The following is a 14,424-nucleotide window of genomic DNA, read 5'->3' as shown; positions in this document are numbered from 1 at the left end:
TAGGACCAACCAGAGTAGGTCTTACACAGTGAATGGTAGGGCACTGAGGATTGTGACAAAATAAAGGGACCTGGGAATACAGGTCCATAATTCATTGAAAGTGGCATCACAATATGCTTTTGGCACATTGGCCTTTATAAATCAAAGTATTGAGTACAGAAGATGAGATGTTATGTTGAAGTTGTATAAGGTATTGGTGAGGCCTAATTTGAAGTATTGTGTGCAGTTTGTTGTCACCTACATACAGGAAAGATGTAAATAAGATTGAAAGAGTACAGAGCAAATTTTCAAGAATGTTGCCGGGACTTGAGAATCTAAGGAAAGATTGAATAGGTTAGAACTTTATTCCCTAAAACATAGATTGAGGGGAGTTTGACAGAGGTATACAAAATTATGATTAGATTAGATTATGAGAACACTCAGTCCTCGTTTATTGTCATTTAGAAATGCATGCATTAAGAAATGATACAATGTTCCTCCAGAGTGATATCACAGAAAAACAGGACAAACCAAAGACTAACACTGACAGAACCACATAATTATAACATATAGTTACAGCAGTGCAAAGCAATACCATACTTTGATAAAGAACAGACCATGGGCTTGGTAAAAAAAAGTCTCAAAGTCCCGAGTCGATCAACTCCCGAGTCCCCGATAGCAGGCGGCAAAGGGAGAAACTCCCTACCATAAACCTCCAGGCACCAACAATTGCTGATGCATTGGAAGCAGCCGACCCCAGCCGACACTGAGTCTGTCCGTCCGAAAACACCGAGCCTCTGACCAGCCCCTCCGATACAGTCTCCCAAGTGCCTTCGACCTCGTCCCGGCCACTGAAACAAGCAAAGCCGAGGATCAGGGCCTTCTCCTCTGGAGATTCCGGAGCACACAGTAACAGCGGCAGTGAAGCAGGCATTTCAGAAGTTTCTCCAGATGTTCCTCTGTACTCTCACGTCTGTCTCCATCAAGTTAGAATTGTGCACGGTCCCCTACTTGACAAATAACAGACATCACCACCAAAGTGGCCGCGCGTGCTGCGTTGCGCTGCCACCATCTCCTCCTCCTCCTGAGGGGTATAGATATGGTAAATCAAGCAGGCTCATAACTGCCTGATAAAGCCTCACATTACATCCTTTCTTTTATATTCTAGTCCTCTCGAAACGAATGCTAATATTGCATTTATGTTCTTCATCAGCAACTTAACCTGAAAATTAACTTTTAAGGAATCCTACACAAGGACTCCCGAGTCCCTTTGCACCTTAATTTTTTGAACTTTCTCTCCATCTAGAAAATAGTCTGCGCTTTTATTTCTTATACCAAAGTGCATGACAATATAAGTCCCAACACTGTATTCATCTGCCATTCTCCTATTCTGCCAAAGTCCTTCTGTAGCCTCTTTGCTTCCTCACATCATCCACAAATTTGGCCACAAAGCCTTCATCCAAATCATTGACATCAAACAAAGAGAAATGGTCCCAAAATCGACATCTGTGGAACACCACTAGTCATCAGCATCCAACCAGGAAAAGCACCCTTTAATCCTTACTCTTTTCCTCTTGCCAATTAACCTATGTTCTATCCATGCTAGTACATTTCCTGTAATACCATGGGCTCTTGTTAAAAAGCCGCATGTGTGACACCTTGTCAAAGGCCTTCTGAAAATCCAAGTACACAACATCCACTAATTCTCCTTTGTTAATCCTGCTTGCTATTTCTTCAAAGAATTCCAACAGATTGGACAGGCAAGATTTTTCCTTCAGGAAACCACTGTGATGTCGCCCATTTTATCGTGTACCTCCAAGTACCCCAAAACCACATCCTTAACGATCGACTCGAACATCTTCCCAACCACTGGCTGTCATTTCCCTTCTTCTGCCTCACTCCTTTCTTGAAGAGTGGAGTGACATTTGTAATTTTCCATTCCTCCAGAATCCTTGAAAGATCATTCTTGGAAGATGATACTAATGCCTCCACAACCTCTTCAGCCACCTCTTTCAGAACTCTGGGGTGGATCTACCTTCAGACCTTTCAGTTTCTCAAACACCTTCTTCCCTAGTAATGGCAACTTCACACCCTTCTGCCCCACTGACACTCACAAATTTCTGGCATACAGCTAGTGTCTTCCACTGTGAAGACTGATGCAAAATACTCATTTCATCTGCTGTTTCGTTGTTCCCCATTGCTAGCATCATTTTCCAATGATCCAATATCTACTCTCACCTCTCTTTTACATTTTATATATATATTCTGTTGATACTTGAAAGGTTCCCAATTCTCTAAATTCTCACCAATTTTTGCTCTACTATATGCACTCTCTGTGGCTTTTATGTTGGCATTGGCTTCTTTCCGATGTATCTTTGCTGTGCCTTCTGAACTGCTCTCAGAAACTACAGCCAGTGCTGCTCTGTTGTCATCCTGCTAGTGTTCCCTTCCAAACAATTTCGGTCAGCTCCTCTCTCTGTATTTCCCTTTACACCATTGTTGTACTGATATTTCTGACTGTCTTCTCCTTCTCAAATTGCAGGGTAAATTCTGTCATATTATGATCACTTACTCCTAGGGGTTTCTTTACCTTAAGCTCTCTTCAGCTGCACATGGCAACAAATTCCATAAATTCACCACCCTCTGACTAAAGAAAGTTCTCCCCATCTCTGTTTTGAATGGATGCCCCTCTATCCTGAGGCTGTGCCCTCTTCTCCTGGACTCTCCCACCAAGGGAAACATCCTTTCCACATCTACTCTGTCTAGGCCTTTCAACATTAGAAAGGTTTCAATGAGATCGTCCCTCATCCTTCTGAAATCCAGCAAGTACAGACCCAGAGCCATCAAACGTTCCTCATATGATAACCCTTTCATTCCTTGAATCATCCTTGTGAACCTCCTCTGGACCCTCTCCAATGTCAACACATCTCTTCTAAGATGAGGAGCCGAAAAATGTTCACAATACTCAAGGTGAGGCCTCACCAGTGCCTTATAAAGTCTCAACATCACATCCCTGCTCTTATATTCTAGACCACTTGAAAGAAATGCTGTCATTGCATTTGTCTTCCTCACCACCGGTGACGAAGTTAACCTGCAAGTTAACCTTCAGGGTGTTCTGCACAAGGATTGCCAAGTCCCTTTGCATCTCAGAGTTTTGGATTTTCTCCCCGTTTAGAACATAGTCCACACATTTATTTCTACTACCAAAGTGCATGACCATGCATTTTCCAACATTGTATTTCATTTGCCACTTTCTTGTCCATTCTCCTAATCCAAGTCCTTCTGCATCCTACCTGTTTCCTCAACACTACCTGCCCCTTTACCAATCTTCATATCATCTGAAAACTTGGCAGTAATGCCATCTATTTCATCATCTGAATCATTTATATACTGCATAAAAAGAAGTGGTGCCAACATCGACCCCTGCAGAACACCACTAGTCACTCACTGGCAGCGAAACAGACAAGGATCCTTTTATTCTCACTCGCAACCTTCTTCCAATCAGCCGATGTTCTAACAATGTTAGTAACTTTCCTGTAAGCAGCCTCATGTGTGGTACCTTGTCAAAAGCCTTCTGAAAGTCCAAATATACAACATCCATAGCATCCCCTTTATCTATCCTACCTATAATCTCCTCAAATAATTCCAACAGGTTCATCAGGTAGGATTTTCCCTTAAAGAAACCGTGCTGACTTTGACCTATCTTGTCCTGTATCACCAAGTACTCCATCACCTCATCCTTAGCAATTGATTCGAACATCTTCCCAACCACTGAGGTCAGGCTAACTGGTCTATAATTTCCTTTCTGCTGCCTTCCTCCTTTCTTAAAGAGCATCGTGACATTTGCAATTTTCCAGTCCTTGGCATCATCCAATGATTTTTGAAAGATCGTTTCTAATGCCGCCACAATCTTCAATACTACCTCTTTCAGGACTCTAGTGTGCAGTTCATCTGGCCCGGGTGACTATGTACTTTTAGGTCTTTCAGTTCTGTTGTATGCCCTCTCTTTTGTTGTTAATGAGCTTTGACTTCTCTTGTCAGCCGTGGTTGTACTATTTCTGCCATTCGAGTATTTCTTCATTTTCAGAATACATATGTCCTGCACCTTCCTCATTTTCCCCAGAAACACACGCCATTGTTGCTCTGCTGACATCCCTGCCAGCAGCTCCTTTCAATTTACTTTGGCCAATTCATCTCTTATACAACTGTAATTTCCCTTACTCCAATGAAATACTGCTACATCAGACTTTACTTTCTCCCTATCAAATTTCAAGTTAAACAGTCATGCAACACACATCAAAGTTGCTGGTGAACGCAGCAGGCCAGGCAGCATCTCTAGGAAGAAGAACAGTCGACGTTTCGGGCCGAGACCCTTCGTCAGGACTAACTGAAGGAAGTGCTAGTAAGAGATTTGAAAGAGATTTAAACAGTCATATTGTGATTGTCTCCTAAGGGTTCTGTTACCTTAAGCTCCCTAAGCACCTCTGGTTCTTTTACATAACACCCAATCCAGTAAAGCTGATTCCCTCGTAGGCTAAATGACAAACTGCTCTAAAAAGCCATCTCTTAGGCATTCGACATACTCACTCTGTTGAGATCCATTACCAACCTGATTTTCCCAATCGACCTTCAAGTTAAAATCTCCCATGACTATCATAACATTGCCCTTTTGATACGCCCTTTGTATTTCCTGTTGTAATCTGTGATCCACCTCCCAGCCACTGTTGGGAGGTCTGTATGTAACTGGCATCAGGGTCCTGTTTCAACCCACAAGGATTGAACATCTTCAGATCCTATGTCACATCTTTCTTCTGAGTTGATGCCATTCTTTACCAGCAGAGTCCTGCCACCCCGTTTGCTACCTTCCTGTCGCTCCGATACAACATGTAACCTTGGACATTCAGCTCTCATCTACACTCATCCTTCTGCCATGATTCAGCCATGGCCTCTCTTCTTGCATTTGCCCTTTCGAAGAGCAACACCTCACGTTTCTTTCGGTTCGACTCTATCTGCCGTTTCTCAATCCATATCTGCAACTGATCAATATTGTGCTGTATTCTTTGCCAGTGTTCTACTCCATCCATTACTCCACCAACCTTGGTAATTCTACCCCTATCAGTCTGTCTTGTCACCTTGTCAAAATCTCAACTAAGTGGTAAGACATGACCTGACACACACAAACCCATGCTGGCTCTCCATAATTAGACCAGGGGTTTCCAAATTCTCATATATTGTATCCCTAAGAATTTTCTCCACCAATTTCCCTACAACTGACGTGAGACTCACCGGTCTATAGTTCTCAGGATTTTCCCTTGTTCCCTTCTTAAATAGAGGTTCAACATTAGCCTCTCGCTAGTCCTCTGGGACCTTGCTTGTGGCTAGAGAGGACATGAAAATACTGATCACGGGCCCAGCAGTCTCGTCTCTTGCTCTCTTCAATAGCCTGGAATAAATCTCGTCAGGCCTTGGGGACTTATCTACCTTAATACTCAGTCGGAGGCCCAACATTTCCTCCTCCTTGACCTCTAAATGCCCTAACGTATTTATACACTCAGCAATGATCTCCTGCTCCTCCCTATCCTTTTCCTTGGTAAATATTGAAGCAAGGTACTCATTAAGTACCTCACTCACATTCTCTGCATCCAAGCAAATGTTTCCCCTTTAATCCTTCAGTGGTCCCACCCTGTCCGTTGTTATCCTTTTACTCTTGATGTATGTACAGAGTGTCTTGGTATTTACCTGAATCCTCCTTGTCAAGGACTTTTCATAGCCCCTCCTGGCTTTCCTAATACTCTTCTTTCGTTCTTTTCTGTCTTCTTTAAACTCATGTGTTTTGTTTGATCCTGACTTCCAAAGATGTACATGCTTTTTCTTTATATTCTTGTTTAAATTCATCACCTCGCTGGACATCCAAGATTTTTTATCTTTCCATCTTCATCCATCTAACAGGAACATGCCTTTCCTGTTCTCTGTGCAATTGATCATCCACATGTCTGATGTGGACTTGCCAAAGAATAGGTGTTCTGAATTAACGCTTCTTTGTTCCTGCCTAATGCCCTCGTAATTTGCCCTATTCCAATTTAAGACTCTCCCACAAGGAATATACCTACCCTTATCTGTAGCTATTGCCTGCTGGTGACGTAGTGGTATCAGCGTCGGACTTCGGAGTGAAGGCTCCCAAGTTCGAATCCAGCCGGCTCCCTGAGTTTCGAGCTAGCAACTCAACCTCATAAAAATAAGAAAGCCTGCTAAAAAAACGCCGTCACAACGGCGTCCCGATGACTCCACTCGGAGTTAAGGGCTTTCTTCTTCTTTATCTGTAGCTATCCTGAAGGTTAAGGAGTTGTGGTCACTGAAAGGCTGATTACCCAACACCGGGTCCAGTACACAAACAGGAGAAAATCTGCAGATGCTGGAAATCTGAGGAACTCCTCCAGCGTTTTGTGTGTGTTACCAGGTCCAGTATGGCACCTCCTCTCGTTGGATCATCCACAAAGTGATTTAAGAATCCTTCATGGATACACTTAACAAATTCTGCCCCATCTGAACCCCTTGCACTAAGAGGGTCCTAATTTATATTAGGGAAGTTGTAATCCCCCATGTCAAAAACCCGATTGTTTTTACACATTTCCTTAATCTGATTATTTCTCTGTTCCTCAATGTCCTGGTGGCTATTCGGGGGTCTGTAGTACAACCCCATCAGTGTGATTGCACTCTTCCATTTCCTGAGTTCATCCAAATGGACTCAGTGTCTGACCCCTCCATTATGTCTCCTCCGAGTGGAGCTGTGATATCGTCCCTGATTAGTCATGCAATTCTAACCCCTGACCTTTGCCTCCTCCTCTATCTTTTCTAAAATTTCAAAACCTGGGGCATTCATCACTCATTCCTGCCTTTCTCTCAGCCAAGTTTCAATAATGGCTACAATGTTGTATTTCCATTTACTGATCTATGCTCTAAGTTCATCACCCTTACCCATAATACTCCTAGTATTAAAATAAACACACTGCAAACTCTCCGATCCATTATTTCAATTCTGCCTTTTAAACCTTTTCCCGACGTCTACCTTCTGGCCTGATCCTTCCCTTACTGACCAGGGACTCTGGTTCCCAGCCTCCTGCCTCCTGGCCAGGATATTAGTTCCCCTCCAATGCAGGTGCAACCTGTCCCTCTTGTTTAGGCCATTCCTTCCTCAGAAAAGGTTCCAATGATCCAAGAACTTGAAACCCTGTCCCCTGTACCATCTCCTCAGCCACTCATTCATCCATGCTATCACCCATTCCTACCTGCACTAACCAGTGGCACAGGGAGTAATCCGGAGATTACTACCTTGGAGGTCCTTCTGTTCAGCCTAACTCTATATACTCACTGTGTAGGACCTCTTCCCCTTTTCTGCCTATGTCATTGGTGCCAAAATGTACCACGAACTCTGGCTGCTCCCCCTGCCCCTTGAGAATATCCTATAGCCACTCTGATACATCATGGACCCTAGCACCCAGAAGGCAACACACCATCCTGGTGTCTCTTTTGCGGCCGTAGGATCTTCTTTCTGTCCCCTAACTACTGAGCACCCTGTAACTATCACACTGCCTGACTTTACCCTTCCCTGTCAAGACTCAGAGCTAGCACAGCGCCCCCAGCCTGGCTCCTGCTGCCATGATCTGATGGGTCATCCCCCCTAGCAGTATCCAAAGGGGTATTCTTGTTGCTGTGGGGAACGGCCACAGGGGAACCTTGCACTGGCTTCTTAACCCCCTTACCTCTCCCAGTGGTCATCCATCTACTGTACTGACCACCTCTTCAAAAGTCTCATCTCCAAATCTTCAGCCTCCCGAATAATTCTGAGTACACCCATCTCCATCTCCAACTCCTTGACCTGGTCAATCAGGTGCTGAAGTTGGGTGTATTTTCTGCAAATATAGTCATCAGGGAAACTGTCAGGTACCCCGAATTCCCACATCTGACAGAAGGAGCATTCATTCCTGGGATTGAAACTACACTTCCACCTTCTCTCTCCCTGAATCCTCTGACTTCATTTCATCTGTGAACACTGATGGAACGTATTCATTTGGGATTCTCCTGCATCTTCTGACTCCAAGCCCAGATTGCCCATGTTGTCCCTGATGGACTCTACTCATTCCCTGGACTTTTTTTTGCCCCTGATATACATAATACGCCTTCTGATTTAACTTAGTCTTGTCTGCCATTGATTTATTGTGACCCCTCTTTGTCTTCCTCATTTCCTTTTTAATCACTTCATTCCACTTTTTACACATTTGGCAGACCTCCATTGATTCCTATTTCAGGCTTCGTTTTTATCTCTTTATCCAGTTCTCAATATCCCTTGATGTCCAGGTTTCCGTGTACTTGTTTCCTGATAGTCCTTTCACCTCTTCCCTTCCCACCATCCAGAGATACAAATGATCCTTCCAGATGAAGCAGTGATTCACTTGCACTGCTTTCAGTCCATAAGACATAGGAGAGAACTGGGCCATTCAGCCCATCATGGCCGGTCTATTGTCTCTCTTAACCCCATTCTCCTGCCTTTTCCTCGTAAACCTTGATGCCCTTACCAATCAAGAACCTATCAACTTTTGCTTTAAATATGCCTATTGACCTGACCTCCATCGCTGTCTGTGGTGATGAATTCCACAGATAGTCATAGTCATACTTTATTGATCCCGGGGGAAATTATTGCGGTCATGGAATGGGCAGCTTTGATTAGCCATTGTAGCACCTTCCTTTCCGTCCCATGCAGTGATGCAGCTCTCCTGCTACCCTTCACTTTCCTTTCTCTTTATTCACAGGAAATTTCAAGTTGCTTAAGAGAAAAAGGAGAAGTAAAGGAATATGTAAGTATGGTCCTGAATATAAAAGCAAGCGACTAGCCTCTGATTCAGAACTCTGCTGACCCATGATGTCAGAACACTTGGTGACTGAGTTCCCAACTCCTCCCAGTGGAGAGCTCAGAACATTCACTACTTGCAAGGAGAAGGAATATATTCTTATCTCCATCCTTTACACAAGATGTACCCTGCCCAGTCCCATCATGAATGTCCGTGTCTCTGTGAGATCACACCTCATTGCCCTCCACAAGAGTGAACATGTGCTGACTGCTTCAGCTCTCCTCACAGGGCAAATACTGTATGCCCACTGGCCTATAATTTCCTGGTTTCTCTGTGATGCTTTCTTTGAGGGCAGTGGTAAGACTGATCAAGAAATAGGGTTTTACAGAGAAATAACTCCTCTGATGATCTGTATCTCAGGGATTTGAAGGAGGAGCTCTGTGAATGCACTGCTTTCACCTTTCAAATTCCCATAGATTGTGGAACACTTCCCCATGTGAGAAGACCACAAGTAGATGCCAGAGTTTGTGAGAAGGACAGCAAGGAAATACAGAACAATTAACCTGACATAAATGCTGGGGAAATGCTGGAAGCTCCGATTAAGGAAGAGGAAACAGGGCACGTAGAAAATAATAATAGGCATCCGACAATGATCATATTTAAATTGGGAAGCTGCCTCCCTCAGGAGATGGAGACCGTGGATTTCCGGGAACAGTACCACGGTTGAGAGGCTTCGTGGGAAGAGCCTGGAGAAAGCATGTTGATCCCTGGAGCAGAGCAGATTAAAGGGAGATTGAATAGGTAGAGAGCAGCACAAGGGAGGGTGACACGTGAAGGGAGTTGGCAGGAGCAGAGGACGTTTGGCCAGAGAGCTTTTGTGATCTGGGATTGCTGCATGAAAGGAGATGGGAGACAATCACAGGAAAGTTGAAAAGGAACTGGAGTGATCTTGGGTTGGGAAATCATTACAGGACTGTGGGAAGAGGGGAGTGAGACAAAACAAAGAGCTCCACCAAAACAGACCAGATAGGCAGAGTGGTGTTGTGTTATTCGTTACCCAGAAGATGGGTGAACGTGAGACTTGTTCCTTCAGGAGAAATTGGCACCATCTGCAAGATTCTGTAGTTTACCATCTCCCCTCGTTTCTAAAGGGACTTCATAAATCCCCCAGTCCTGCTGGCATCACTTGGGTCAATCCACTCCCAGTAACCTCCACTTTCCTCTTTGTTTACAGCAATTAGTCAAGGAAACCCCCGGAGGTTGTGACAAAGTGAGTATCTTCTCCTGAAAAAAATCACACACTCTTCGATTGATGAGGAAGGAGTCTGGGACTCAGCAGTGGTGGGCAGTGGAAGTGATATGGTGATGAGACAAAGGGCAGAGGGAGTCGAGGAGACTGAGCAAGGGGAGTCAGGAAGAAATGACGCTGGACACGGACACAGACCCTGGACGAGACAAGGACACCGGGCCTGGGCTAGGACTAAGACTAGGAAAGCGGGACCAGGACAAGGAACTTGGAACTAGGAGCCTGGGCTAGGACTCCAAGCCAGAGACTGGACAGGGACCCAGAACCTAGGTCTTGACTCGGGCTCGGACCCTGGATCTAGGCGAGGACGAGACGTGGCTACAGGACTGGGTGTGGAACTCCTGCACAGGACAAGGCAGATGGACAGGACGAGAACACAAAGCCTTGACTTGGACTAGACGAGGTTCTTGGACATGACTTGGACTAGACGAGGTTCTTGGACATGACTTGGACTAGACGAGGTTCTTGGACAGGACGAGAGACTCCAGCACAGGATGAGGGAACTCCAGCATCGGTTGGGCGAGAACACGAAGCCTTGATTTGGTCAAGGGAGAGACGGGAACACAGAACACAGAGCCTTGGTCTTGGCAGACAGGAACACAGAACAGGGACCCCTCCTTGGGAACAGGACGTAGGGCCAGGACTCATACGCAGAATGCTGAACACGATGAGACGGTTCTCAACACGAGGTAGCGGCAAACAGCCGGACCTACCTAGTGAAGGCGTGGACACAGAGACAGTTCAAAACAACAATAGACAGTTTCTTACCTAGACACAGCATGGCTTCGGTCTTGCTCCAGCAGTAGAACTTGACAGTGATACAAGCAAGGTTGCAGGCAAGTCTTCAGACACTGGTTGCAGGGCAAGGCTTCAGGAGCAAAGGGCAGAGAAGGGATTCAGACAGGGGGTTTTGACAAGAACAATCCAGCAGCCAAGCCCTGGTCTCTGGAGGTATTTATGTGTCTGCCCAAACAAGAATCATGCGCCTCAATTAGAGCACCCAACAGAACAATGGAAAACCGGAAAACCTGGAATACAGTCCAATGGACCAGACCGTGAACCAGAATGCAGACTTCTTGGACCGGACCATGACACCATGATCCTTGCTTCCTTCCTGGCCAGAAGAATAGTAATTAGAGGATTGGAGGATAACAAGTGTTCCATTTTTCAAGAAAGGTGAAAGGGATAATCTTGTGAATCTATAGACCAATGAGTCTGACGTTGGTGGTGGGCAACCTACTGGAGATTCGTAGGGGCAGGATTTATTGTCATTTGGCAATGCATAGTCAAAGTCAGCTTGGCTTTGTGAGGGTCCTCACAAACCTGTTTGAGTCTTTTGAGGAGGTGGTAAAACAAATTGATTAAAGTAGAGTGGTGAATGTGGTGCCTATGGTTTTAATGAGACATTTGACAAGATTTCATTCAGAAAGTCAGGAGGCATTGGATCCAGCGAAACTTGGCTCTATGGATTCAGAATTGGCTTCCCTACAAAAGGCAGGGAGTGGTAGTAGATGTAGTATATTGTACCTAGAGTTTGGTGCTCCACAGGGATATGTTCTGCGAACCCTTCCCTTTGTGATTTTATAAGTGACTTGGAAGAGGAAATGGAGGAGTGGGTTGGTAAGTTAGCAGATATCACGAAGGTTGGAGGTATTGTGGATACTGCAGATGGTGTTGTGAGTTACAACAGTATAGAGTGACTAATCTTCTGGAATTTTTTGAGGATGTAACTATGAAAATGGACAAGGGAGAGCCAGTAGATGTTGTGTACCTGGACTTTCAGAAAGCCTTTGATAAGGTCCCACATAGGAGATTAGTAGGCAAAATTAGGGCACGTGGTATTGGGGCAGAGTACTGACATGGATTGAAAATTGGCTGGCTGACAGAAAACAAAGAGTAGCGATTAACGGGTCCCTTTCGGAATGGCAGGCGGTGACCAGTGGGGTACCACAGGGTTCAGTGCTGGGACCACAGCTGTTTACAATATATATTAATGATTTAGATGAGGGAATTAAAAGTAACATTAGCAAATTTGCCGATGACACAAAGCTGGGTGGCAGTGTGAAATGTGAGGAGGATGTTATGAGAATGCAGGGTGACTTGGACAGGCTGGGTGAGTGGGCAGATGCATGGCAGATGCAGTTTAATGTGGATAAATGTGAGGTTATCCATTTTGGTGGTAAGAACAGGAAGGCAGATTATTATCCAAATGGAGTCAAGTTAGGAAAAGGGGGAGTACAATGAGATCTAGGTGTTCTTGTACATCAGTCACTGAAAGCAAGCATGCAAGTACAGCAGGCAGTGAAGAAAGCTAATGGCATTCTGGCCTTCATAACAAGGGGAATTGAGTATAAGAGCAAAGAGGTCCTTCTGCAGCTGTACAGGGCCCTGGTGAGACCACACCTGGAGTACTGTGTGCAGTTTTGGTCTCCAAATTTGAGGAAGGTCATTCTTGCTATTGAGGGAGTACAGTGTAAGTTCACAGGGTTAATTCCCGGGATGGCGGACTGTCATATGTCGAAAGATTGGAGCAACTTGGCTTATATACTCTGGAATTTAGAAGGCTGAGAGGGGATCTTATTGAAACATATAAGATTATTAAGGGATTGGACACGCTGGAGGCAGGAAGCATGTTCCCGCTGATGAGTGAGTCCAGAACCAGAGGCCACAGTTTAAGAATAAGGGGTAGGCCATTTAGAACGGAGTTGAGGAAAAACTTTTTCACCCAGAGAGTGGTGGATATATGGAATGCTCTGCCCCGGAAGGCAGTGGAGGCCAAGTCTCTGGATGCTTTCAAGAAAGAGGTGGATAGAGCTCTTAAAGATAGTGAAATCAAAGGTTATGGGGATGGCAGGAACTGGATACTGATTGTGGATGATCAGCCATAATCACAGTGAATGGTGGTGCTGGTTCGAAGGGCCGAATGGCCTACTCCTGCACCTATTGTCTATTGTATGCAGAACTGGGCTGCGAAGTCATAGCTAGAGTTTGATCTGGAAAAGTGTGCAGTGACCCATTTAGATTAAGATCGAACTTGAAAGTGAAGTACAAAGCAATGCAACATGTAGATGCTGCTTCAGGTGTGATAGAATCGGAGGGGCAAGAGGGGGAGGTGTTGCATTGCTTGTCAGAGAAAATATTACAGTGGTGCTCTGGCAGGATAGATTAGAGGACTCGTCTAGGGAGGCTATTTGGGAGGAATTAAGGAATGGGAAAGGTGTAGCAATGCTTATAGGAGTGTATTATCGACCACCTAATGGGGAGCGAGAATTGGAGGAGCAAATCTGTAAGAGATAGCAGATATTTGTAGTAAGCACAAGGTTGTGATTGTGGGAGATTTTAATTTTCCACACATAGACTGGGAAGCCCATACTGTAAAAGGGCTGGATGGATTGGAGTTGTAAAATGTGAGCAAGATAGTTTTTTGCAGCAATATATTCAGGTACCAACTAGAGAAGGGGCAATATTGGATCTCCTGTTAGGGAATGAGATAGGTCAGGTGACGGAGGTATGTGTTGGGGAGCACTTCGGGTCCAGTGATCACAATGCCATTAGTTTCAAAATAATTATGGACAATGATAGGACTGGACCCAGGGTTGACATTTTTGATTGGAGAAAGGCTAACTTTGAGGAGATGCGGAAGGATTTAGAAGGAGTGGATTGGGACAATTTGTTTTATGGGAAGGATGTATTAGAGAAATGGAGGTCATTTAAGGGTGAAATTTTGAGGGTACAGAATCTTTATGTTCCTGTTAGGTTGAAAAGAAAGGTTAAAAGTTTGAGAGAGTCATGGTTTTCAAGGGATATTGCAAACTTGGTTCGGAAAAAGAGAGAGATCTGCAATAAATATAGGCAGCTTGGAGTAAATGAGGTGCTCGAGGAACATAAAGAATGTAAAAAGAATCTTAAGAAAGAAATTAGAAAAGCTAAAAGAAGATATGAGGTTGCTTTGGCAAGTAAGGTGAAAATAAATCCAAAGGGTTTCTACAGTTATATTAATAGCAAAAGGATAGTGAGGGATAAAATTGGTCCCTTAGAGAATCAGAGTGGATGGCTATGTGCGGAGCCAAAAGAGATGGGGGAGATTTTGAACAATTTCTTTTCTTCGGTATTCACTAAGGAGAAGGATATTGAATTGTGTAAGGTAAGGGAAACAAGTAGGGAAGTTATGGAAAATATGATGATTAAAGAAGAGGAAGAACTGGCGCCTTTAAGGAATATAAAAGGGGATAAGTTGCCGGGTCCTGACAGGATATTCCCTAGGACATTGAGGGAAGTTAGTGTGGAAATAGC

At 44.5% G+C, this 14,424-nt stretch overlaps 1 protein-coding gene across 1 annotated transcript in view; it reads left to right on the top strand.

Moving 5' to 3' along the window:
- LOC134341132 (ribonuclease T2-like) overlaps window positions 1-10,113 on the top strand; it is a 31,338-nt gene extending 21,225 nt beyond the window's left edge. The window contains exons 8-9 of the mRNA XM_063038905.1: window positions 8,787-8,831; window positions 10,060-10,113. Coding sequence (XP_062894975.1) covers window positions 8,787-8,831; window positions 10,060-10,113 — 99 coding nt within the window. The remainder of the gene's footprint in view (window positions 1-8,786; window positions 8,832-10,059) is intronic.
- The last annotated feature ends 4,311 nt before the right edge of the window (window positions 10,114-14,424 follow it).

This window comes from Mobula hypostoma, assembly GCF_963921235.1.
Source record: "Mobula hypostoma chromosome 5 unlocalized genomic scaffold, sMobHyp1.1 SUPER_5_unloc_5, whole genome shotgun sequence".
In the NCBI taxonomy this organism is placed as follows: domain Eukaryota; kingdom Metazoa; phylum Chordata; class Chondrichthyes; order Myliobatiformes; family Myliobatidae; genus Mobula; species Mobula hypostoma.
Note: the sequence above shows the minus strand (reverse complement) of the source record. Positions and strands in the feature narration are given on the sequence as shown.